At 40.3% G+C, this 26,608-nt stretch overlaps 2 protein-coding genes across 12 annotated transcripts in view; one reads left to right on the forward strand and one right to left on the reverse strand.

Annotated features, from left to right (window-relative positions):
- Positions 1-57: 57 nt before the first annotated feature.
- dcun1d3 (defective in cullin neddylation 1 domain containing 3) overlaps positions 58-26,608 on the reverse strand; it is a 54,752-nt gene continuing 28,201 nt past the window's right edge. For 2 of the 6 annotated variants that reach the window (XM_027289361.1, XM_027289360.1), the window contains 4 exons: positions 5,196-5,278; positions 4,461-4,511; positions 3,773-4,324; positions 58-2,165 (listed from right to left, as the gene is read on the reverse strand). In XM_027289361.1, the coding sequence (XP_027145162.1) occupies positions 1,622-2,165; positions 3,773-4,212 (984 nt within the window). In that variant the 5' untranslated portion in view covers positions 4,213-4,324; positions 4,461-4,511; positions 5,196-5,278 and the 3' untranslated portion in view covers positions 58-1,621. Of the gene's footprint in view, positions 2,166-3,772; positions 4,325-4,460; positions 4,536-5,195; positions 5,279-6,324; positions 6,709-9,290; positions 9,405-26,608 lie in introns of those variants that run through there. The other 4 variants (XM_010736280.3, XM_027289363.1, XM_010736278.3 and 1 more) reach the window with 4 other exon arrangements.
- lyrm1 (LYR motif containing 1) lies at positions 5,308-9,757 on the forward strand. 6 transcript variants are annotated; one of them, XM_027289368.1, is made up of 5 exons: positions 5,308-5,748; positions 8,032-8,213; positions 8,302-8,362; positions 9,082-9,113; positions 9,197-9,757. In XM_027289368.1, exons 2-5 carry the CDS (start codon positions 8,055-8,057, stop codon positions 9,308-9,310), a joined length of 366 nt encoding a protein of 121 aa, XP_027145169.1. In that variant the 5' UTR covers positions 5,308-5,748; positions 8,032-8,054; the 3' UTR covers positions 9,311-9,757. The 6 variants fall into 6 exon arrangements, with proteins under 6 accessions (XP_027145169.1, XP_027145166.1, XP_019117028.1 ...); XM_027289365.1 differs by having other exon boundaries at positions 5,309-5,748; positions 8,015-8,213; XM_019261483.2 differs by lacking the exon at positions 5,308-5,748 and adding an exon at positions 6,890-7,126 and having other exon boundaries at positions 8,015-8,213.

The raw sequence follows: 26,608 nt of genomic DNA on the forward strand, positions 1-26,608 counted from the left end.
AAAAGCATGTCATGCAGCACAGGGTTACCAAAGAATAAAAAGTGACGCACAAATTTGTAATGGTCAACAGTCAAAAGTTCAACACTGTTTTTATTTATTATAAATCAATACATTTTATATAAAAAAAAAAGGAGGAGGACAAAAAGGGGGTCTGAAATAAAACCATTATAGATGTAAACCAAACAGCTCAGGTTATGGCCACCCTCTTACCACAACTGGACCCATAATCACAGACTCTTGATTAGCCAGAATGTCTAGTTAACACTCATTCATTCATCCCAAAAAACACCCTAGGCTATACTTAAAGATCAATCTACAGTTTTTTTAAAATGGAAATAATGTGGTTGACATCAATCTCTCTGCAAAGCATTGCAAGTATAGCAACTAAGCATGCCATTGTTTTTTTTTGTTTTGTGCAATCCATTACAACCATCACCAGCAGCAGTCAACATTATTTGTGAAGTGCGCACACATTTTTATTTATTTTTTTAAATATAACAGATCAAGGATGTGAAGACTCTTAAACTCCTGCAGGTAAACAATATAAGCTTTTTTTGTGTGGCGCCCAGTGTTAACAGCCCTGAATGCAAACACAGGTTTAGGCATCTTCTGTTGAGAAATGACCAAGACCTAGCTTTAGCTGATTTGTTGTCTTGAAAGACTTCCCTAAAAAAAAAATTCGATCTGAGGAATCAGAGAAAAGCCAGCATCATTGTGTCGTGTACACTTAACTGCTTCTTGAAAATAGGTGGACATCAAAAAAATGGTACATGCTAGAGGTCAAAGGGGAGCGCAGCCAGCTGCTTAAAACGAGCCGAGCCGCTCACTGCACTAATAGCACTCAAAAAACACTCAAACGCAGAAGAGGAGGTGGGTCTGTTACCATGAAAACCAACTTGGGATTTTAAAACGGATATTACGTCTTTGAATCATTTAAAAAATAATAATTTAAAAAAATGCCCTTGTGACAGAATTGTAATCCATTACTGTTGTGCCATGCAAACGGCAAACAGTTGTGAAGGCAATACAAGTGCAACCAATTCATCCTCACAGCACTGCAAGATCAAAGCATACAATCTAGCACGATTAGTCCAATAAAGATGATTTCACTGACCCTGACCCTCTTTTATTTTGGTAGTAAGAAATTATTTGTAGACCGACAGCCCAAATTTCCCTTCTTCTTTATTATTAAGTGTTTTCCTTGTAGAAAACATATCAGCAGTGTTACCAGGTCAAAATCTATATGATAATTGTGGGGAAATATTATGGCTTTCTTTAAAAAAAAAAAAAAAAAAAAAAAAAATTTCAAGCCTTTACTGAGCTATATCTGCTGGGTTATGGTAGGTTAAAATGGACCACGTGTCCAATTACTAAAAACACTCATGGGAGGAGAAAGTAAAACAATAACTTAAATAGAAGTGCTTAAAACATAAACAGTTCTTAGAGCCCTTTCAGAAACCAAAAAATAAGGTTGCAAAGCAGGAGTCCCACCCCAACAGAAAAGGAGAGCGAAATGAACAGCTGTAATGGTAATACTAATATTCATCCAATGATTCACAGATGTACAGTTCACGCGTAGGTCATATCCTTCCCTTCCTCACAAATATTTCTCGTTTCCTGGTCAGTGGCCCCCCCAAGTCTGTGAGCCGCGGCTTCCCTCTGTTTCAAGTCTATCTGTGGTGGGAGAACACTCTGTCTCAGTACACCTCCCCTCTTCCTCCTTCGCCGTCAGTGCCCGCTCCTCCTCTCTTTTCCTGCGCTCCAACTCCCACTCCACGAAGGTGTCAAAGAGGCTGGGCCACGCCTCGTCCTCGCTGTAGTTGCTCAGGTCAGGCCCGATAGCTTGGGTGAAGTTGAGGAACATGTTCCACGTGTCCCTTGAGATTCCCCGAATACCTGGGGGGTTCTCCGACAGGAAGTCCAGCCAGTGCTCCAGGATCGCGGGTGTGCACTGGGTGAAAACCAGGCGCCACAGAGCGATGGCGATCTCGCGCTGTAGCGAGCGTTGGCCCTCCTCGGCGTCCAGGCCAAACTGGAAGGTGAAGCGGTACAAGTCCTTGAAGTTCTCCTCGCCCTGGGCGTCCAACAGCATGCAGGGGAAGCGCGAGCAGATACCCTCGAGGCTGTCTGCCTGGATGGCCTTGCAGCCCTCAACAAACTCCTTCCTGGTGACACAAAGTAAACAGGACCAGACATCAGAATAACAATATTTCACTCAGGATGATGAGGCCGAGAAGCAGAGAGCAAACTTTTCAATAAAAGGTAACACTGACAAAGGGGAGGCCTAGTTTCTGTGCAGTTTGAGGAACATTTAATAATTGTACTGAAAACTGTTTTTTAACACAAACAAACATTATTTCATTTTAGTGCTGTGGGCCATAACACACGCACATATACAACATAATAGGCTTTCAAAGTCAAAGGTAATATAAACAGCTTCTGTAAGCATCAGGTGACAATGAATCACGTCAGTAACCAGAGTGTGGTGTTGTCCAAAGCCCCGGGATAGAAAAGTGCTGAGTTAAAAATCAGAGAGGGGCAGCAGTTACAACGGTCAGCCCTATTCATCTCAGACACTGACTGCACAGTGGGAGCGCACAGCAGGATCCATTTCCTGTATGTGCCCCCCTACCTGTGTATATGTTTGTGTCTGTGTGTGTGTGTTTACTTGTTTGCTGCTGAACAGTGAGTTTCAGGTCTGATGGATGGACCATTGCAAAGTGAAAGACTAGAAGTCTAGAAGGTCAAACAGTATAGGGTGAGCTGAGTGGGTGATTTTGCCTGTTACATTTAGCTGACACTTTTTTCCAACACAACTTAAAAAAGGGGAAATAATCAAAGGTATAGTACGACAAGGACATGTACTACTCTCAAAGAATCAAGTGACAGTGTAGAAGGGGATAGATTTAGCATGTCCAGTTGTTGGTAGTGCTCAGAGAGGAGGTACTCCCCGAAGAGCTGCTCTTCAGGAGGTTTTTGAAGGTAGAGTAGGAGGCCCGTGAACTGCTAAGTGTTCCACCAACAGATGAGAAAAGTTTGGATTGCCCTGAGCGAACGGGTGGCAGAGCCAGGCGTCGTTCACTAGAGGAGCATAATGGTCAGTAGAACCGGAGACAACATTGCAGGCAAGCCTTAGGGATTTAAATTTAATGTGGGCTGCTAAGGGTAGCCAGTGAAGCTCAATGAGCAGCGGGGTAATGGGTGCAGCACTGTGTTCTGGATCATCTGAAAGGGCCTGTCAGGAGGGCGTTATACATTTAACCAGTCATGGGATGATCACAGCTTGTATCAGGAGTTGGGTAGCATGTTGAGTTACATGCAAGTAACTACATGTGCTCCATTTATGAGAACTAATATTAAATGTAACGATCACTGGCCCTACAGATTTACAAAGTGTATCCTCATTAATGTTTTAACTTCAGGTTTCCGGGATTTCTTTACATTACATAATTTAAAAGATTTGAAAACAGATATGGCTTTTTATGTATTTTCACCCTCATTAGATAGACTAACAGTGACGATAAAAACAGGAAACATAGGGAGAGGATGTGCAACAAAGGAATCTAACCAGGGACGTTGCAGTTACATGGTATGTGTCTTAGTCATTCGGACACACTGAGAAACGACAGATGTTAACACCAAAATAAACCAGAGAATAAACCCAGATGACTTCCTGTAGTGAATTACTGTACAGTAGTTATGCTAGGTCCTCCTGATTAACAAATACCAGCGACGACAACACCTTGCCCGAATCCCTGACACTCCACCTCACCTTGTAAACTTGCACATGGTAGCCGCTTGAAACTTCCAGGCAAGAACAAGCACACGAAACTCTGCCGGGTCCACACACAGGTCATTACAAAACCTCTCCATGCCTTCCTCCAAGATGGCATCCTCGTGTTCATCTTTGTAGCAGCAGAACAGCTCATCGATGCGCATCATTGACAGGCCGTCTCTGTCCAGGCACTCGTCCTTGCGCAGCTCCCCCATCACTGCAGGGATGACCGGCGTCTCCACTGTGACCTCCAACGCCTTGGTGCCATTAGACAGCTCGCTGGTGGCTTTGCTACACGGGGCACTGGGCTCTTCTTTGTGGCCCCCGCCACCACTGGCGCTGCCTCCTTTCTTGTGGGACTTGCCGCTCTCCTTGTCTCCACTCTTGCTGCCGAGCGAGGACGTCGGATTCTTACACTTGGTGACACACTGGCCCATGTCTTCCTCCCTGGTCCCCTCGTCTGTCTTTCCTCCTCGCCTTCAGTCCCCGTCCGAACCACCTAGACGCCTCTGCTCTGGCCTGGCGAGACGTCTCAACATACCCTCAGGCCTGAGGTGAAGAACAATTTAAAATGTTAATTGCCATAGAGAGCAGCTCTAAACTGAGTGAGTCTTGCTCACAATCCAAAGGTTAAGATCCACATTTCTGTGGCTATTACAGAAGGAAGTCAAACCATGAAGAGTACCTGTGCCAAATCTGCCAAAATCCAGGTCTTCCTCTGCCAGACTTAAAAACCCTAGTGGGGACCAGAGAAAACAGTCTGTATACAGACAATGCAGCACAGATAGAAACCTCTATTAGAGAAAGCCACTACATAACTTTAATATGCCTCTTGTACTATATCTACAATGGCTTGTGTATAACTGTGTGTTTATCTTTGCTTGGTATCAGGAAGAAACAGTTATAATAGTATCACACATTCGACAGATGGTGTGTTATCAGGTTCAACAATAGGCATTACATACAATGCTGCTGCCTCACTACATCCCTGCAGTAACGTGGGTTTAATGTGATTATTCCCAACCTTTGATATTCAAAGCAAAGCATCTTCCTAAGAGTATTTGGTCATCTGTGACCATTTCCAGGTCATAATAAAAGAGCACTAAATGCACAGAAAAGATAAGGTGAATAGGGGACTCTAATATTTTCCAGATCTTACCAATAAATCAACGTCACTGCAGTAACTCAGGCTGTGACTAACGTAAAATAACTTGCGAATAAAAAAACTACCAAAAAGCAAGTAATAACATCAGATACTTTCATGTAGAGGAAGGTGAAAATCAGATTACTGATCTAAACCGGGGACACGACACAGCACGATCTAATTAGTATATGTTCATACATTTAATCATGCTGTCACATAAATTGTACGAGTTGATTGAAGTGTTTGATATCCGTGGTCGGTGAGGACATTACTTACAGACAGTCCCTCGGATGGCATTGGCCACAGATCAAAGCGTCTTTCTATTCTGCTCCATCATTGTGACCTTGACATCGGCAATGCTGAAAAGACACATTATCTTGTCATCATAAGCAGAAAGTGATAGCCGACCATGCCCCAAAAACCTGCAGGACTATTTTAGTCAACAAGCGATGAATATGTAATTTGAGCACAACAAAACTGTTTGCCTTGTTGCAGGATTGTTCAATCACAGAGTAACATTTTGAAGTAAAGACTGTTTATATGGTGTAGATAAAGCTTTAACATGAGCGGTTCTGGGGTTGGAGACCTCTGATGTTAGGTGTGCGGTGACACATGCCCTGAATTATTTTATAACTCATGTTAAATCCACAACATGCACTCCTGAAGCCAACCTTTAATCATTAAACCACAATCTTGGTCTGACTAATAACAATAATAATAATCAGCTGTGCTGATCACTGCACTGGACATGTTGAGGCAAATGTCTCACCGGCCCATTCAGGCTAACTTCACCCCACTAACATCTGATGGACATCTTGAAGGCCTTCTTGTAATTATTAGATTTTTAATTATCACCCCCCTTTAACAAACTAGCGTGCTAGCTTAGCCAAACACTTTCCAAGCCATCAGTTTGGCGAAGATAGATTATCAGTCCTAAAACTGTCTGATAACAAGGCTGGGCTGGAAGATGAATAACGCAGTACTGTTGCCTCGGTTACGTTAAACAGCTCACCTTGTGTTAACGTGATTTATTTATTGTTTTTAACCAAGTTATGCTCATTGGGAAGTGGCGAGCACAAACAGGATCAAGTGAGCTTAACAGCACACGCTCGACTCTCAGAGAAACGCCATGTAAACAGTGTTTGGATAGCCACAGTCGGCTGGCTTTTTTATTTTAAACCAGTCACTAATACAGATAGTACTTGTTGTGGTGATGTTATCGATCCACAACACATCACCGACACGGAGACATTTAATCATCCAGACTGCCTGCTGGCCCTGAACGACGTCGCCATAGCTAGCTAGCATCAGCTCGGGTAACTAAAAGTTAGCTCTCGGCTAAAGCTAGCTCTTTCGATTAAAGACACCGTGAAATAAACACGAGTGTCCTCGCAGAGAAACTTACCCGTCTGGGGAGATTTTGTTGTGTGGAGCTGGATGTGCATCACTCCAGGAATGCCAAGTACAAATCAAGTAGTTGTTAAGTTGGCCGACCAGAGACGAACTGAGGCAAAACTCGTCGCGTTAACTCAGATTGCTAACTAGTTAGCTGGTAGCAAAAAAAAAAAAAAAAAAAAAAAAAAAAAAAAACTTCCACATCAATATCAAATTAAACTCCGCTTTCTAAAATAAAAATAAGTTAAAGGAACTAGCGACCGGGCTGTGTTTTTGAGCCCATTTCCAATCATGTTCGCCCTCAGGAATAGAGTTAAAAGACCACCTCGGACTAAAAGCAGCCAATTTCTTTGTGCTTCCCCCTTTTAGTCATTGAGTGCTGAAGCTACATTGTGGGCATTTTCCTGCATCACTTCCTCTCTGCCTCCAACAGCTGATCCGCATCTCGGCGACAATCGGCGGCGATAAAAAATAAAATAAAAAAATACGTGTTTTAATTTTAACAAAACTCGTAAATGTTACATTAAACACAGATGGACATGTTATTGTAAAAATACAGAAACGTGCTTTTTTTTCAAAGACATTTTACCGACAGAATAATATTTTAAAGTGAATTGTATTATGTTTCAAATATATAAAAAATATCCAAGTTTATGTGTGATTAAAAGTAGATGTGCTCCTTTATTTGTTTTTTATTTTTTTAATAGTTTGTAGTTTTTTGTAGTTCTTAAGCCAGTTTGGGTAAAACGTCATCCTCACGCGACAAATGTGTTGTCATAACTAGCCACAGTGGAGTCTTCACACACAGTCAGGTAGGTCAAGCCTTCGTGTTAATGCATAACATTATGAAATGAAATGACGCCGATGCAGTGTGTTTATATGAAGGCTCATCTTGATATTAGTTTAATCTCGTGTATTAAACACAGCAGATGTTTTGTCATGGCTGTCAGGAGGACGCTCAAGGAGAGCTAGCTTCATGTTTACAAGTGAAACAGACTGCCTCATGTTTTCTGTTTGGGGAAATAAGAATAAATTCAAATGCGCTCATAGGATTCTTCTTCTTATTATTATTATTATAACGCTTCTTCTCATCTCGACATATCAGGACATCTGATTCACACTCAGTCATGTAACAGTTTGAAGGGCTATGTTTGTTTGTTGGCTGTAGTGACATCTACTGTTGGATCATGGGGACACAACGAAGCAGTCAAAGTGTGAAATGTCCATGTCAGCTATACTGGTTATTTGATTAATTATTAATGGTTTGTGCTAAAACACAAGTTAAATTAAGGCAGTTCTTGAACTAAATACCTCTGCTGTGGGGTCACTTTTAGTATTTTACTTTAGTACTGGTTGATTTCTTGTTTTCTGGCCCAATAATGACACTGCTACACGCAGTCTGCTTTGTGAACAACACAATGGAAACTCGGAGGTGACAAGACACGCCAGGTTTGCCTTAGAGCCTCCTAACAGATCAATTAGACTGCAGGAACATCACAAAGATTTCTCTGGTTTCTTGGTCATAAGTGTAAGTAATGTCCAGGCAAAGTGATATCAAACTAGAGCGTCCCTATGTACAGACAGATCAATTAAAGTGACTGAGTTTAGTATAATCCTTATTATAATGTCCTCAACCTTGCAAACAAAAATCTATCTGATCGTTATACACAGTTTGTTATGTCATTATCTTTTCTGAACAGCTCCCTTTCCTGTGAAGGTAACTGCTGTTTACCAGCCTTGATGACGGCCTTGACTCGTAGGACGGTGTTGTCGCTGTACATGCGGGTGTTTCGCATCGCCCGAAACTGGCAGGCAGTGAGCGGAGTTACGAGTGACACGGAGGCCGAGAGGAAATACATACTTCAGGATGCCCGCACTCTGTTCAGACAGAACCAGCAGGTATGAACAACAACACACTGCTCACAGAGATGGAAAAGTCCGTGAAGCAGTTTGTATGACTAATCTTTTATTGTGCGCCTCTTCTTAGCTCACGGATCAAGAATCAATAAAGAGGTGTATTGAAGAATGTGAAGCAAGGATAGAAATAGGTAAGAGTGGACTCCACAAGTGTCCTTATATAAGTCTTGACTAAGCCTTATCCTCTTCAGGTGAGCACACAGTAAGTAAGTAAGAGTAAGACTGTCAACCAGTGTGGTGGATACTGTATTACCACAATATTTGTCATTGGGTGGCTGAGGAAGTTAGCTGAAAGTTCAGAGGGATTCAGCATGAGTAAGCAGATGATTAAGCACTGACAAATGTTTCTGATAAATAACTGTAGAAAAAGCAGAACCAACCATCTGAAATGATTGACACATCATTAGATCAACTGTAGGCAAAAGAGACAATTTTACACCAATGCTCAGGAAGTAGAGCGGCTCATCCACTATCAGATGATCAGTGTTTCGATCTCTGGATGAGCAAGATACTTAACCACAATCCCGAAGGCTGCATCATCGATGTGTGAATGTGAATGAATGGTTAGCTCTCAAAAACTGAAGAGCATGTGTGAATGCGTGAATGAGATATGTAGTGTAAGAGCACATTGAGTGGTACAGTCCATTTAGCAATAAACAGTCCACATCCTGCCTGAGAAAATCTATCAAACACCCCACAAATCATCCATATACTGAAAGAATATGATGTGCCATGTTGGACCACACAGGACTGTGGGATATCACACTTCCTGTCTTTGGAAGACTGATCGTTTGTAGCCAGTTTTTTTAATTTTAAAATGTTGATGCTTATGCTCTCATTACTTTTACAGGTCTACATTACAGGAACCCATATCCAAGAGCTGTAAGTAAAAAACACATTTTAGACAGATAATATATTTCTTCTGTTAATGTTTTCTTGACAAATTTCATTGAATATTCCCATAGACCTATCTACCGCCAATGGGACTTGCAACTCAGAAAGGCAGGAAGCTGCGAATGCAGCAGCGCCTGAGGAAACAGGCCAAGCCAATTTACTTACAGTCACAAGACGAGACCTGATGCTCGATATCCTCGCGCCACGCCAAGAGTTCGAGTTACCGAGGATAGGAAACCAGAGTGCAGTCACAAGCTGATCTCATGGGCTGAGCTGTTGCTACTCAATGATGCAAGAACCCGCGTCATTCAGGAAAACGCCATTTTTCGTCATCATCTTTTTACTGTGAACTGTGTAAAGTGTAAAGTTTGGCTGGAGAGTGTCAGCTTCAGTTCAGCTCAGGGAGCCTGTCAGTGCAGAGTGTAATATAAGATCAAGATGTGTTTTTTAGTTTGTTTTTCAGTGTAAAAATGTTGCCATAGACACGCACATTCTTTCTATATCAAATGGAATCGTATCATCTGTGTTTAAATTCTGTCAAAACACAAACACATATTTAATGTTTTTTTTAACTAATAAACTGCTCATAAATGAATAAAATTGTCTTAAAATAAAGTGTTACATTTGAGCAATAGATTTGGGCTGGTGTCCTTTTTAGCACCTTTTTAGGAACCACTCCTAATATCTGTTCCATTCATCATCTTTTCCAGTGGCCTGTTTACTCATGGAGAAAATATGAAGTCAACAGAAATATAGAAACAGCAAAGAGGAAGTTGGGAAACAACTCATTCAAGATTCTGGGTCATTGTGGTTTATGTAAACAGTATATTTCTTACGAAAAAGGAAGGACAGGGTGAGGTTAACATCAGGGGGCCCTTAACAGTACAATACAGACAAGGAAAGGAAACACAATAACAACTTTAAGGCCGCAACTAGTGGCAACAACTGGGGGAAAAAAATGACTCAAAAATGTTAATGAATGATAAGAGTCAGTGATTAATAGCTGAGAATACATCGATTGATACTTTAATAGTTATATATTTTTTGTCCATCTATTCACTTGCTTTAAAGGGAAAGGTGGAAAATGCTTTAGACTGAATCTAAATGGCTTCAGTCTGATCAATGTAAAAATTATATTTTATGTATTTTGTTTTGTTGTTATGTTGATATCCCTCATTAGGCATTGAGTAGGCTGCAGAAATATATAAAAAGAAAATTATTTGTCTTAATATTTCATACTTGAATGTTTTGTCTGTCTTACAATAGATTTTTCTTGAGGTAATGAAGACGTGATGAAATTAGACTTCTTGAACATGCAAAGATGTTCAACATTTGTTTATGTTTATGGACAATGTTGACAAGAATGACATGGACATGATGTTTTGATGAAGTGTTTTATTTTTAATTCATGTTTAAATGGACACTGTCTAACAGACTCATTCAACAAGCTCTTCATTGTGCATAATTTAATTTTAAGCATCATTATGACATATTTTTTACATAATTTGAAGGTACTTCCAGTTAATTTGGTCGGCTATTTAAAGTACTGTAGTACTCTGTGTGCATCAAATAGACTGACAATACACTACTACTACTTACACTATCATGTTTAACATTTTAAAGAGCTGTATTTTAAATCTTATGACAACAAGGTTATTGAATATTTGCTTTAATCTTTCTCTTTCTCCATAATAATGATACCCATGTGTTGTGGGTTTGGTCTGTGCATTACTTTCATTTCTACAGAACAGGAAAAAGGAAGCGATTCTCTCATGAACCTGTTGATTCAAAGTTTTGTTTTGAGTCTGATTCTTGTTAAAATCGACTAAATATTGAGCTCGGTATTTGCCACTTTTACTCACTACTGCAGTGAACAAAATTTACTGTACTCTGTTTTGTGTCTGACAGTAGTAGCACTTGTATTACTTATAGAGACTAAGGCATCTATATGTACAGTATGTATATGATGACAGTGTTCCCTCCTGCTCTAAAACACATTGAATCAAATTTAATATCCAAGAGAACCCATTAAACAGTGAGCTGAAGCGCAGATGTTCTTGCAGATTTAATATGTCCCTAAGTTAGTCTGCTGATATGAGTAACTTGATTATTAGGTTAAACCAGCGCATATGACTCCACTTGAATAATGTGGCTTATTTCAGTGAGTTGGCTGCAGGCCAAATGTACTTGAAAAGCCCTCTGTAGCTGATGTATTCTGTGGGGACTAAAGCATATTTTATGTTCTGCTCCACTTTCCAGCAGAGTGGAAAATCAAAAATGTGGACCAGCAAACATAACTTCTGATAATCTCAGAGGGGCACACATTTACAGTTCAGAGTTGTTGATACAGTGCTTTATATCACCGAGCTGTAACAGAGCTCATGGTGTGGACTTTATCGGATCATTTTAATTTCACATTCTGGACAGAGTCACCTTGACAAGCACAGTCTCCTCTCTTCTAGGACTTTTTGGGGTCATTTTCTTTGTCCTCCAGCACCACATTGGCCTGCATGCAGCCACATGATGGAGCCCAATGGACACACAGTGAAGGAAATCGTGGATGTTTTACTGGCTGACGTCAGTCCGGTGGCGGACACACAAGACTCCAGTCTCGGGCGTCCGGGTTGTGGTGTCCTTAGAAGTGCACAGTGTCCTGGTGAGACTGTTTTTAACAGTTTAAACATGGGACTAACATGTCCTATATAGAGGGTAGTGTGACCTCACACTGCTGGATACATCTCCTATACAGTGCTACAGGATCAAATGAGTGACGCACATAGAAAATAAGGTTTGTAAAGGAATACTCAAGGGAGACTGTAAAGTAATCTCCTGAATGACAAGGGGTCAGATGAGGAGACACAGTAGGAAGACGAGCCTGCAGCAACATCAGAATAAGATCAACTAGGTTGTCTACAAGAAGTAGGCCTCTAATCCAGCGTGTCACGAGTAATGATGGACTGACGTCATGAGCAACTAGACAAACTTACTAGTTCAGGGGTTAGGGTTCGTCTTGGATGAATATAAAATCCTGAACTGAGTAAATATATGTATAATTTATATGTATATTTATGAAGTTGGATTGGGAAAACATCGTAAAAAGATAAAATACATGACTGAATTTCAAGAGATAATCTTTATCTCCTCTTGTTACACAAAATAAAGCTGGAAACTCAGGAAAAGCCGGCACTGAGAGGAATCTCCCCCTAGATGTCAAGTGTGCTGAGAATGAGAGTTGGCAAAGAAAAGTCTAAGAAAATGTTGGAACCTTACCTTCTTTAGCCACCAGGGGTCACACCATACTAAGTACTGAAGCCTCATATAGTTCAGTGAGTTCGCCCTTCAGAACCATGACCCAACATTACTGGTGTGTGTGGACCACCGCACTCGAGATACCTGTGTGTGAACCTTTCAGGTGACATTAGATATGACACAAACCTGACGCTCGGCATATTAAAGATGCCTCTTGATCAGGAGGCAAAACAAGCAGCTAATAAATCGTGAATATAAACTCAATAAACCTCAAAAAAAGTAATCTGAGTCCTCTGTTTGGTTCACTGAGGACAGCTTCACATTCATTACCACGTCAGACTTAAATAATTGGCTGATGCACGGTAAATACACTCTGTTAGTGGGGTTGCTACTGCTCTCTCTGTTCTCTTTCTAGAGACTACATTACCTCTGTGATAAATGACTGTCCTCCCTATAATTGACCACTGATGTGAGAGCAGCAGCAGCACCAGCAGCAGACTGTTTTAACATTAACGACAAGTAGTGACTCACTCTATGAATTCATATATAGTGTTCCTGTTGAACAATGACTGTTCTTTATTTTTTTTTCAGAGTCACTCTAGCTGGGATGATATTTCATTCATTTAAACAACTAAGTGCTTGGGCTGATATGTATGACTGAACAGATTACAGTCGATATCTCTCAGTAAACTAAGTAAACCATGCTCGTCGCTCTGTGAAACAAAGCACGGCGCAGCGACAACTACAGAAATCTGTTACTTTTCCACACACTGTCACCGTCTTCCGTGGCAAGAGGAGAAAGGATTTCACTTCGGCAAAGATGGAGGAGTGGTCGTGGGAGCCTGCTGTTTATGTAAATGCAAACTGTGCCAGCTTGTGAACTGAGATCTTACTGCAGTGGACTTTGATATAAAACATAAAACACTTCAACAGCAGTGTTTTTAAATGGACTTAAGTAGACAGCATCAAAGTGTGGACAGTGTCTTCCATCGTTGTAAATGTTGCTTTTATAATACTACAGTATGCAGGTGGATAAATCAAACAATATGTATATTTAAAAAAAACAGCAGACACAAGGGTTAATGAAGCCAGTTTACAGCTGCAATGCACAGGTGACACAGAAACTGCGGCAACCTCTAACTAACCTCCTGTAGGTCTTGCTTGTGTTGCCCATATCTATCTTTGGCTGCTATAATATACTGTAGCTCCCTCCTGGAGACATTCAAGCTCAGGCATCCATCTTTAAAATGTTGCAATTGATAAAATGTTTGTGAACAGACAAAACGCTCAACCTATATGTTGTTTCAACACTTTCAGATTAAATTTACATCAGGTGGGTAGGTGTTCACTTTTTGAACCGTATGTACAGTCTTCAGTACTATTACCTACTGCTGCAATGTGCTATTTTCCCCACGGGGATCATTAAAGTTTCATTTTATCTTACAAGCAGACTTTATGTAGACTCTGTTTGTTTGCTTGTTTGAGGCATTATTCATGCTGGTGAGAAGTTTCCTCTCAGGGGAACTTTCCCTCCTTTCCCAAGCCAAAAAGTTACTTAACTCAATCAATAAACTTTCTTATAAAGAGCTGGAAAATGTATATTTAAAGTTTCGTTAGTTAGTTTAAAGCTAAAGTTTCCTTGTTGCACTTATATCTTTGTGGATTAGGACTGACATGCTGCATGTTTATTGGTAGGATGGGTTGTTTTCTGACCCTTACAACAACCTCAACTGTAAAGCAAATGAATAAATCTGTAAATTGTCATTTACAAAGTAAACATGAGCTTTAAATGCAGTTCTGAAATGTTACTGTTGTTTTTGAAACAAATGCAAAATAGATCAACAGTTTGAATATATTCTGAAGAGTTGGCAATTTGCTGACTTCCCTGTCTGTAAATAAACTTTCAAAATAAAAGTCTCAAAGCGGGCATGTGACCCATTTCTGCTGTGATGTCACGCACTAAAAAGTGGATCATGGAAAAAACGTGGTTCTTTTTAGAGGGTTCCTGGTGAAAATAGAAAATAGATATTTAGAGATTCACCTGAGAGCAGTGTCATTATGGAAATGATAAATAAGCTTCAGTACAAGAAGAATACAACAGCTCCAGTAAAGGGAGAGTGATCCATCATACAGCCCCTTTAAGCCCTTCACTCGGTGTGTGCATTATTTAGGGGTTTCAGAGAGACCCTGGGGGAAATATGGTGGAAGAGACAGTGGGAGCAGGAAAAAGGGATAGGATAAAGAATAATGCAGGAGTTTGCCATCTAATGTTGTACTTACAGACCTACAAGAAGGTAATTAGATGCTTTTAAATGGGGAAATCCATCTCCTCATCTTACCTGATCTACCTGCTTTAATGCCTTTGAATCAGATGACATTGTTGTCCGTCCTGACATCACTTGTACCGTCATTAAATAAATATCAAGCCTGTTTTCCCTTCATTGCGGAGTCAAAACACGCAAAGATAAGGCAAATAATAGAACTACTGTAATGACATGTCATCTCTAATGAGGATTAAAAGAAAAACTCTTCTGACTGACTGATAATAGTAAGAGCTATTCTATTCTTTTCTATTCTAGTACAGTAGATCACTTCTAACAATGCCACAGCCATAATGTCTCAGCAGCTGTTGCTGCTGTACTGCAGCCTCAGCCTTTATGGTCTTTCTAATGTTGTCAAAAGCACAATTTCAGCTCTTTGTTGCAGATTTCATTTAAATAATTGTTAGTTCCTGATTAGACTGGTACTCCAGTGATTCAATTATGAGCAATCATCCTCATCAGACTCATGCTATACATTAATTTCAAAGGCAATCAAGCATTTTCTGAAGATTTGAAAACATCTCAGTGGGCTTGTAGGATTTCCCCCCGTGATTGAACATTTTCTATTTTGCTGTAACTATACACAGATGAAACACTCATCCTAAATACACTTCAACAGCAACAGTTTTCAGATCAGTTCAGTTTGAGCAACTTCAGAAGTGAGCAGGAGCCTAAAAAATGTTTCCTGAAGTAACTTTAGATGCTTTTTTTTGGTAAAGGGGTAATGATCAATGAGAAATGACAACAAAAACAACAAAATATATCAGACAATTACATTTTCAAGTCCTATATTTGCAATGGCACAAAATAGGCAATAAAAGGATGAGATGTTCTTCCATGACTAAGCACTTAATTGCCCTTTCGTGTTGCCGCAGACATTTGTCTCATCTCCAGCTCTCTTGCTCACTCCCGTCCCACTCGTTCTTTGTCTTTCTCTGGGCTTTTGTTTAGACTATACGTTTCACATTGTCTCAGCTCGCAGAGTAGCTACTCTGAGATTGGAGGAGGAGGACGACTGATGTGCGTGTGGGTTGACTCGAGTAGTACGGCGAGTATTGCCGAGCACCTGCAGTATGGAGAGCGCAGACGAGTGCTGATGCATGCTTGGTTAAACTGTGTCCACTGGGACGCTACGTGGAAAGTGTGTAAAGTGTGTAAAGTGTATGCAAGTGTGCCATCGAGTCAAAGTGAGGTCAGAGATTAGTTTATGATGAACAAGACATCAAAATTAATCTACTATTATGGAAATATTGTCCCCCCTTTGTCCTCTGGACTCTCACCGTTTCATTTCACTGTGGCAGAACATCTATAACTAAATGATAATGAGGCCCACTAGTTGCTGAGAGTCATTATTGTGTCCAATACAGAAAGGAGATGGAGCACAAAGCCTGAGAGTGCTTTATATTATTTGCCGACCAGAGTCATGTGCCCACAAATGTGAGCCAGCGCTCTGTAGAGGTGTTTAACAATGACTAGTTGTGCCGAGGTCCAACTCTAGTGTTGGGTCACAGGGTGACTGTTCCTGGGTAACTTGAAGAAGCCATCAAATATTTAACTGGCCTCCTTTTCATGATCACAGTATGTAAACAAACATATTATCTGTGTGATTGACATACAATCTTTTAGCTTGGCACGACAGTGAAAGCCTAGACAGGTCTTTAGTGTAAAAGGAAAAGAGGATCACAGAAGAAGATTAATTATCAAATTAATTTCTGCAAGATTTGTTGCACTTCTGCGGGCACACTTTTGGGGGACACAGTTTGTTTTTTGTTAAGTAAGCAGTACTTTTACAAAATATAATTTGCTTCGAGAGATAAATGAGCATGTGGAAGACAAATCAGTTTCAGTGCTGCACCTTGTGTTCTGTTGTTTTTAGGGCACCCTATCTGCTGAAAAATGTACCCTCATGTTCCATTTTTTGCTCCATTATTTAGTCCCTCCTCACTCATTTAGCTATTTTACACGTCGGGAAGCTTTTTAATGCATTTACACAATGTAATACAATGTCATGTGGATTAAATTGAAGTGATCAAACGCAATATTTGTTTCTTTTAATTGTGGTAGATTCATGAAGGTGAATGGAAAACTCATTAAAGGGGCAGATGAATAATGGAGGAGGGTGTGTTGGTGTTGTGCTAGCTTAGTTTACATCTTCACTGGATGGAGCGCTGTTGTGGCTCCTTTGGGGGAGGGTGGAGGGGAGCTTTGGGGCAGGTAGGGCAGGCAGAGACAAAGGTGGAGGAGGCTGGCAGGGCAGAGGGCCAAAGTGTCTCAGCACTACACAGTGAAAGTGAGGCGACGGCTTCACTGAAAGGCCTCGGCTAGCGCCAGGCTCATCAGGCAAAAATGGAAAAAGGTTAACCAGTGGCAGCCATGACAGGAAACACAACCTTCCTCATTGTAGAAGAAGGAAAAAACAACTGTGGGTGGGAATCGCTTCATGCAATATGATAGGCTGCCTGCATGTTTAATGCACATTTTGATTTCTGAATGTGACATGCTGTGTCATGTACACTCAACGGTCTTTCCTTTGCACGTTGCATGTGTAAAGATGAAGATCAGTTATTGATAAATTACTGATGCAGCTCAGGAAGGCAAACTGTGCTTCACACCTTCAGGCGGAAGATATATATAGAAGAGTGTATCATGAATCTACATGCACAGCCGTGTGGAGAAAGTGACAAATTAAGCCGACTGGTTGTAGGTGGCTGTAGGTGCTGGGTTTCAGGTGACCAGTGTTGCATGGTCAGCGTGGTAACCAGAGCTGGAATCTCCTTTAGAGAATAAAGAGCCCAGGGCTCCATCAGGATCTGTCTGATATGTCCTGCATCCAGAATGGCAAATGAAAAGACCATACACCATACACACATTCCTACGTAGACGCACAAAGATGCACATGCACACACAAATTAACGTCAGCTGTGCTCGGTGCTACGGTTCCCCCTAAGCAGCCGTGCATCCTGCTGCAAGGTGTTAGGGAGAGCGTCTGGAAGTGAAAATTAATAATCACAGGTCTCAAAGTGTGATGTTCTGCACATCCTTTACATATGCCTTGTTATGAGGGACAAGGCAATGATGTGCTCTTCTAATTTTAGAGTGTATCTAAATAGCTGTTGGATTTACCAACAGCTATTTAGATTTAGATCTGGCACATTTCTACAGAGTTGAATCAGAGTGAAGATTTTAAAGGCGTTGGATGGCAAATGATAACTAATTTGTAACATAAAATCATATCAGGGGAATCGTGAAAAATCTTTAAAGTATCAGTGATGATACCATTAATGCTTAAAGACTTTTCATTACCTCATCAACAATACTTTTAACTGGAAGTGTGTAGGACGCATGACATATTCATTAGTCATTCTCATCAACAGAAGCATACTCACTTTCATTGCCTAACTCGCTTGTCATCTTTGTCTTTTTGGGTGTTACATATACAAAAACCTTTCACTCTGTCAAGTTTTTTTGTGTCTCTTCAGAAAGAAAGGAGAGTCTCATTTGTTGTTCTTCACCTGCAGAGTGATCCATTTTAAAGACAGAGAGAGAGAGAGAGAGGGGAGCGATGGGTGCAAACTGAATTCAGGGAATGACAGTGGCACAGATGAGATTCAGTTGGGGGGTTTGGGTAGGTACAGAACCAGTGGCGGTGCGGCAGGTAACCTGGTCAGAAACAATGCGCTCAGAGTGGCAGATGATTCATTTTGAGTGTGATTGCACAGCACTGAGAGAGCAGACAAAGAGAGCGTGGTTGAGAAAACACTCACCATGAGTAGGAAGACTAACAATTTACAGCTCTGCATTTAAACCAGAATCTGATTAATTTTCATTGTATTGTGGAGGTTATGGTTCTAAAGAACAGCCACATTATACATATTTGATGCATATCATTGAGGTCATATAGTTTAAATAATGAACATATCTTTAATAAGCAGGAAAAAATTCCTGCTGATTTGTTGAAGTTGCTCGCAGCACGAGGGCAGGGTTTTACAGTTTTACACATGATACACACAAAAAAAAGAGTTTTCACACAGTGCAAAGGGGAAGATTAAAACATTACAGACAGGAGAATAAATATAGCACTCAACAGAGATTCATTCATATTCAGTGTTAAAAAGCACTATGTATTCAAGGCATGTGTCATTAAGAAGAGTTTCAGCTGTCGGAGAAAGCGAAGTGAATGACCTCTAATGTAATGGGTTATGCTTAATATAAAAAGGCACATAAAAAATAAAGAGCTTGGGGAATCACTTGCTCACAGCAGAGAGGAAATTTGTGTCCATCATTAAATATATCTGAAAGGGGACGACAGCAAATAAAGGCAGTGAAGTCTATTAAATACTTCATTCATCTGTAAAATTGTGCAGTTAAACTGTCACAAAAACCACGGACAACATTATGAAACCTCCTGTCATGAAGTGACTTGTTTTGGGAGCACAAGGGCTCACTGCTAAATCGATTGTAGTTTATTGGTAGACAAAACATTAAGTGGTTATTGTTTTCATTTTATTTTAACTTTAATAGACTCGTAGTATTTCTTGGAGGAGAGTTTTTGGACTGGATGTTTTCCTGTGTGGGCAGGTCAGTGTTGATCCTTACTGTCGCTTCACATCACTCTTTAAGGCTGCCTTTAGCTGACGGAAAAGGCGCGTCCTCTTCAAGGTCACTGTTTTGTTTAAATGGCATTGCTTATAACAAATAAATGATGCAAATCCTTTTTAAAAAATGTAATCACTAACAATACAACAAAGTTTTAATCAGCGTGAGTTGCTGTGTTTTAGATATATTTAGGAAAACAGCTTTTTTCCAGCATCACCCCAAAAATCACTTCAAGATCACATCAGTCGGTGCGGTCCACGCTTTTTTTTTAGTAAATGCTTTTGTAAACTGATAAGTGGTTGAATCACTAATGAGATTAATTAATAATCAACAGATAGGAGCAGAGTGTTCACATTAAAATGTAGTGGGAGTTGGTGTGTTGCCACACACACAAATCCAGCCAGTCCACACAGGTCATGGGGTTACCAGGCTGACCTACATACTAAAAATACCATCGACTGCAGTTAATTAGTGAAGTAATAAGATTAGATAGCCTGACTGGAAAGAAATGGACAAGAGCTTGGAGTAGAGGAGGACTAATCCTGTTCAGCAGCTGTGAGACTAATTACTGATCCATACACAGCAATAATGGAGCTTTGAGTAATTCAGCTGGAAAAAGTAAAAAATTACTACAACACGAGAGCAGTGTTTTAATAATGAACTGCAGTAATGATACAAGTACAAAGCAGCTGTAGCAGCCATCACAAATCTTGGTTTTTAGATCAGATCTTTAGCTAAAATTGAACTGAAGTGCCCTTTTTTATAAGTGGCAGACAGAAACACATCATCAGCGTCAGAGCGACAGTATCCAGCTTTACATGAATTTTGATGAGACGTCTGCTTGAGACAGCATTTAGCCGTTGGCTGAGGTAACCGAAATCCATAAAAAGACAACAGGCGTCAGGAAAGCAGATGGCAAATGTGGGCAATCTGCAATCAAATACAGAACAAGAAAGAACTGTGAATGTTTACCTGTGTCTCGTCTGCCATTTCTGGTTTCACGTCTATTCCTCCACTGATGTTGTAACTATTTATTTCAATCCGTCAGGATATTCAAGCTTCAAATAAATCTTTCTGGGCTGGTTATAACACTTGAGTCAAACCTGTTAACTGTGAATCAGAGATGTAGTCTCATAGCGTTTGACCTAGCTTTGATTTAACGCCAGGGAGGCTGGCGCCGCAAAATACTGAAAGTCCTGTTGTACTTTGGGAATCTCACTTCGTTGACAGTCCAGTACTAACTTTGCTAGACCGCCGCACGCTCAGCAGTGCTGAGGTCTGTAAAAGCACAGAGCACTTTATCATTCCTCTGGGAGAACACACAAACAAACATAAAGTGATGCCCCATTTTGGATTTTTTAAAAAGGTGGGTAGGGGAGGAAAGAAATGGCTCTCTCTCTGACACAGTAAAGTGACACACAGTTTAGTGCAAACGAATCCAAAATCTGTGCAACAACTTCGTTCAGCCAGCAGCAGGTGAGAAGCTGACACATTTTTACTGGTTTCCATCACCAAGATGTTGGCAAGGAAATGGAAACAAGCCGTCCATACATCCATCCGTTTTTCTGTGACCGCTTATCCTGACCAGGGTTGCAGGGGCTGGAGCTTATCCCAGCTGGCATTGGGCTAGAGTACACCATGGACACCAGTTCATAAAGACAACCATTCACATTCACACCTACGAGCAATTTAGTTGGAAACAAACCAGATAATACGAAATAGATATTTGCTCCATGAGACGTCCACTTCACAGACAGAGTTTGTTATATATGCATTTCAATTATATGTAAGCCTGTAAAGAGTTTGCATGACACAGCACATAATAAATCTTCTCCACTTCCCAAATCAATAGATGTTAAAACATTTTTAAAAAAGCACTTTTACGCAGAGCCAAGTCTGACAGGACAGAGCACAAACTTCCACTGTGGGTACTGATAAACCTTTTACATCAGACAGATGAAAAGACCACAATGTCTGGATAATTATGAATTCTCTTAAAGGTTAAAAGGTGAAAAAGTGAGAAAATGTACAGCATCTTATTATAGTTCCCAACTCCCTGTGGACATTCCGTTTTCCATTGTAACCAAAGGTACCAATGTTGAAGTAATAATTGCTCTTGCTAGAGCACTACAGTTCACATTCTGTGTGTGCGCATGTGTGTGTGTGTGTGTGTGTGTGTGTGTGATTAGAGCCGACGTCCCATTCCTGCAGATCATCTTAACACAGCTCCAATTACACAGGAGTTGATTAGATGTTCCCTGTAGAAAAGGCCGGGAGGGAATACAGAGGACCCAGACAGACAAATGAACCACAAAAATTGGCCTATGATTGTTATGAGAGCAAATGATGTTACTGAGTGAAAAATATATTTTTTTAAGATTATTTTTTTGGGCATTTTCAAGCTTTATTTCTGATAGAGACAGCTGAAGAGTGACAGGAATGCAGGGAGAGAGAGACGGGGAATGACATGCGGGAAAGAGCCACAGGTCGGATTCGAACCCTGGGCTTTCGTAGCAAGGACTGAGCCTTCGCAGACGGGGCAGCTGCTGAAAAATACTTAATTTAAATCCTCAGCTAAAGAGGAGCCAGCCAAAACACACTGTTCATAATAAATGTAGACACTATCAGTAATAATGTTATTTCAGTGTTATCAAACTGTGAAAAAGAGTTCTAAATATTCTCTCAAAAATAAATTTTCACATGCTTGTACTAAATTTACTTCGAAATCTATTCAATAGTTGTAGACTTATTTCAACTGCAAATGTTATTGTCACCAAAGTCACTAGGGTTCATCATCTAGGAACCATGAATGTTTCAATTTTGTGCCAAGATACGTGAAAACATCTAAATTATTAGGTTTTTCTGGGCACTGTGAATATCTGCACCAAATATTATCTGGCATTTCACTAAAAAGCAAAAATGTCACATGGTGGTGTTGGAGGAAAAGTCAGTGAGATTCATCTTAATACAAAATCTTATGGCAACAAATCAACACTTCAGTCTGGAACATAGTGGTTGACCAACCCACAATAAAAAAAGATATGGATCATTTATAACTATTTTAACTGGCCATGATATCATGTCAGTTATCAGACACTTTTCATCCATACAAACGTTGACCATAAAGGTCAGATCCACAGAATGAAAGAGAAGGAGCGGCTGTATAGAGCAGCAGTTTTTGCTAAATTCAATACCCAAGCAGATGAAGATCCATCACAGAGGTGTTAAAGCTACCAAACAGACTGTGGCCTCACGAGACCATGATGCAATGCTACCAAAAGACATTTTGTATTCAGTAAGGGGTGCTACTCTCAGCTTTTCTTAGCTGAAAAATCTCTCACTCCAGTAATTGCTCTCCCTGCCTGCTGTACACACGTAACCCTAAGCCGAATGCAGCGAGTTCACACCTAGTCACTGAGAGACACTCTTGGAAATGGAGGTAAATAATGAGAGTTGAAGGTTGAGGAAACATTGGTACAGCAATGATATCAATTTCAAGACAAAGATAATTAAATAAACCCCGGCATTTTGATTATATTAATATATCAGAAGGGGTGAATACCACAATACAAGTCTGCATGACATTGTACTTGACAGCCTTGTGGTTTGTAGTTTGAAGCTGATGTGTAAAGAATATTGTTAATAAGATGTAAATGACTACTCCTGATACGGCCAGTGGAGAGAGCAGTCCGGAGTGACTGTTGGGAAAAGGTCACATGTCCTGGGAGTGTCATCGCTCTGCTGGTGCCCTGCCTTGGAGACTCACTTTGACACCAGCTCAGCACGGCCGGTACAAGCCCTGACACTAAGCCGGACTGACAGTACCATACACGTCTCTCGTTCGCACTACTCTTACCTCAGTTACTTCCAAAACTGCCATGTCTTGGTTAAACCAACAAATCTCTTCTTTGATCTCTGCTTCAAAGGGAGTTGTCTTGTTTGGTCCTTTTGGTGCTCTGTTTGCTTGTGGAAGTTGGGAAGAGTTGGTGCACAGTGTATCTATAGCGATTATTATTTAGTTAGTTAGTTTAAAAAACCCCCACCAAACTGAGTCACCAAAACTCAACTTTAAATATAACTTTTAGAAAAACAACCAGTAATAAATTAGTAATGAGTAAAAAAATGAAATAATAATAATATATATAAATAATAATAAAAATAATAGCAATTTAAAAAATTTAAATAAAATAAAAATAAATCCCCAGTCTACATACACTCAGACTGTTCTCCCTGCGTCTTCTGGCTTCAGTGATTGAATAACAGGAAGTGGCATTGTAAAGAGCGTCCTCAATGGAGGACTGTCGTTTTTCGATTACAGTGTTTTCATGATCGTGAGAAGCCAAAATTGAAATCGTGATCAAAATTTGATTAATCGTCCAGCCCTACTCTGTAGCTAATTTCCCCTTTTTTTTTAACTCACCTGTTCAAATAATATTAAGGCTTAAAGTTATGCATAACTAACAGCGTGGGCGCTTTGATTAGCAGGTAGGTGCCATTAGAGATGGCTTGTTTGAGCACCCAGGCGTCATTCAGCCCGCCTCAGGTGCGCCGATGATCCTCGTCTTTGCTGAAGAGGCAGGACTACCAACATAGTGGCGGCCAGAGCCACAGATTTTGACCTTCAAAATGGCTCTTCATCTATGGGTGATGGCACACATACACTGTCCATTGTTTGTACTGTCAGTAATTTTAAAGTGGATCCCAGGAAGAATAGTTGCTACCTAGGTAACAGCTAATGGGGATCCAATTAAAGAAAGAAATAATGGAGAAGTATACCTGATTGGTCTTCTTCTTTCACCGCATAACTGTTTAAACTCCTTTGTAAAGCCCCTTCCTCTATTGATCTGTATACATTACAATAGTACCATAAGACTGAAAGGGACACAGCTGGGTGTGTAATTATTTGTATTGATTAAGTAACTGATTAATGGATTGGATTTTGTTATGTTTCCCTTCCAAATCCCTCTGTGCTTAGACTAAATCAATCATCATTTAGATTTAACTGCTCCTTAACTCCAGCAGCTTCAAAATAATTGAGGAGCTCAGCCCAAAGGTCAGTTCTTTAATGGGTACAACACTGGAGTAAATTAAGTTTCTCCTAAAAATACTATGCTCAATATTTTATCACTCCACATTAGTTTTATACTTATGTTTCAAAGAATAAAGCTTTCATGAAAACTGCAGTTCATCTGCTCATAAAGAAATACATAAACCCTCCCTGTGGGGTCTTTAGGAGGGTGGGAGAAGGCAACTGGTGAAACACAATCCAGGAGGATAGAGTGGTTGGAGGTGACAAAGCAACCGAGGCGATGACGCTCGGAGGACAGTCGGAGGCCGGTGATCAGGGTGCCACTGTGGCTTCTCCATGCCACCACACCAGCTTCCTCACCAGTCAATTACAGTAATTAGAGGATCGTTTCCAGTCGCTGAAAGATTAAACGCTCAATTTCCTGGCTGCTAAGATAGCTTGTGCTGGACATCTTTTAGTATCGGCGTGTAAAGTGAAATTGTTATGAAAGAGTTATGTAAGAGCTATGAGAATCACAACACATGGAGTGTGTCCATATCATATCTATATGGACGTTCAATTGAAATTGTAATGTATTAGACCTTGGTGAGCTACTTCAAGTGACAGGGTACTGTTTTATTTGTCCATCCAGTCACAATAACTATCACTGATAATGCTAATGAGTCGGCTTTTCCTCTGGGTATTACAAAAAAACAGGTTTTGCCGGAAATGCCAAATGACTCAGTTGGCTGTAGGCTGAATCACTATTGTGATAACAGAATATTAGAGTACTTATATTACATGTATCAAGTCAACATAATTGAGAGTGATCTATTTTGTGAACCAAACTGTCACCCCTTATTGCAGAGCATACTCTGCTCTAATCTGTCATGCATTAATCGCCAGGCCACTGAGGTTACCGTACAGTGCTATTGGCACAGCCACTTGAGCTCTTGTGTGTGGCGAATGAGCCAAAAATAAATGAAGTCCTCCAAAATGAGAGCATGTAGCATCACTACTTCCTGGATCTTCCTGTCCTCTGTTATTGCATTGTGAAGCTCTGATGCAACACAGTGAATAATCCTGTAGCTCTGTGCTGTGGTTGGTGTGTGCTGCAGCTTACAAGCAAACCAAAATATAAAATCCACAAACCAAGAGACAGAGAGAGATGTTCATTTGTAAAAGCTTTCAGGATGGTGGGCCTCATTGGCATAACTGCTGTCTAATAACACTTCAGGGTTACAATAAACCAATAAAACGTGTTGCAACTAATACTGTCTAATTAGCAGATAATACTCACTTCAAGGTACATATGATTGATATGATTATATGTGGTGTGGAATATTATGTTGACAACAAAACATGGTTAATTTGAATGAGCTGAGATTTGCATCAGAAATAAAATGACTTACTTTACCCCTTTTTGAGCATTGATCAATAATGTACTCATAGTAACTCATGTACAGAGGCACAAAAAGTGTAACCTAACAGTTCTGTAGCGGACAAATAGGGACATTAACAGTTGTAATAAGATCCACAATAGATTAGCATTGATAAAATGAATGTAGAGATCAAAATCTACGATTGTCATTATTTGTGTTTGAATAGTTGTGAATGTCCGTTGTTTGTTTTATTGCTCTGTAAGCCGTGACACTGTAAGCAGAGAAAATGCATGACATTAAGACTGATCTAACTTCAGCTGTTAGTGAGTTAGAGTTTGGCGCATAGTTTGGAAAAAAATCATATCAATTTGTTAGATATGCAATAGGATGAGAGAGTTTATAAAGGCTGAGATGGAGTTACAGGTGAGACAAAACCTCAGAGGGTGTTCTCTGTTCCCAGTCTTACTGACGTGTGTATTGTTGGGTTAATAAGAGCCTCGGTGTAATAGAGAAGAGTGGTGACTGTCAGTTTGCACCTCTTCTTTCATGGTGCTGTGGGTCTGAACCGAATGGTGACATGAGGCTTCACTCAGGAGGCTCATTGCTTGTAATGAGAGCACCCCGTCCCAGTGTCTCCTGAGTTGGATAATGTTATGAGCGCACAGCTTTAGGCTTTAATGCCAGAGGATTAGATGCACTAAAGCTAAATGTTACATAAGTTTGGGTCCTCCATCTCTAAAGTCTCCAGTGTAATAAAATTATCTTCCATCACGAGATCTCATGCACCCAAGTCATCCACCCAACAAAGTCTCAATTAAAAACATGAATTAAACATGAATTCATCATCTGAATGAAGACTTGTAGATGGTTTGAGTAAGTAAGCTTTAAAGTACTTTGTAATACTGTTTCAAAAGGTTTTTTATTATC

This window comes from Larimichthys crocea, chromosome XVI, assembly GCF_000972845.2.
Source record: "Larimichthys crocea isolate SSNF chromosome XVI, L_crocea_2.0, whole genome shotgun sequence".
Lineage (NCBI taxonomy): Eukaryota > Metazoa > Chordata > Actinopteri > Sciaenidae > Larimichthys > Larimichthys crocea.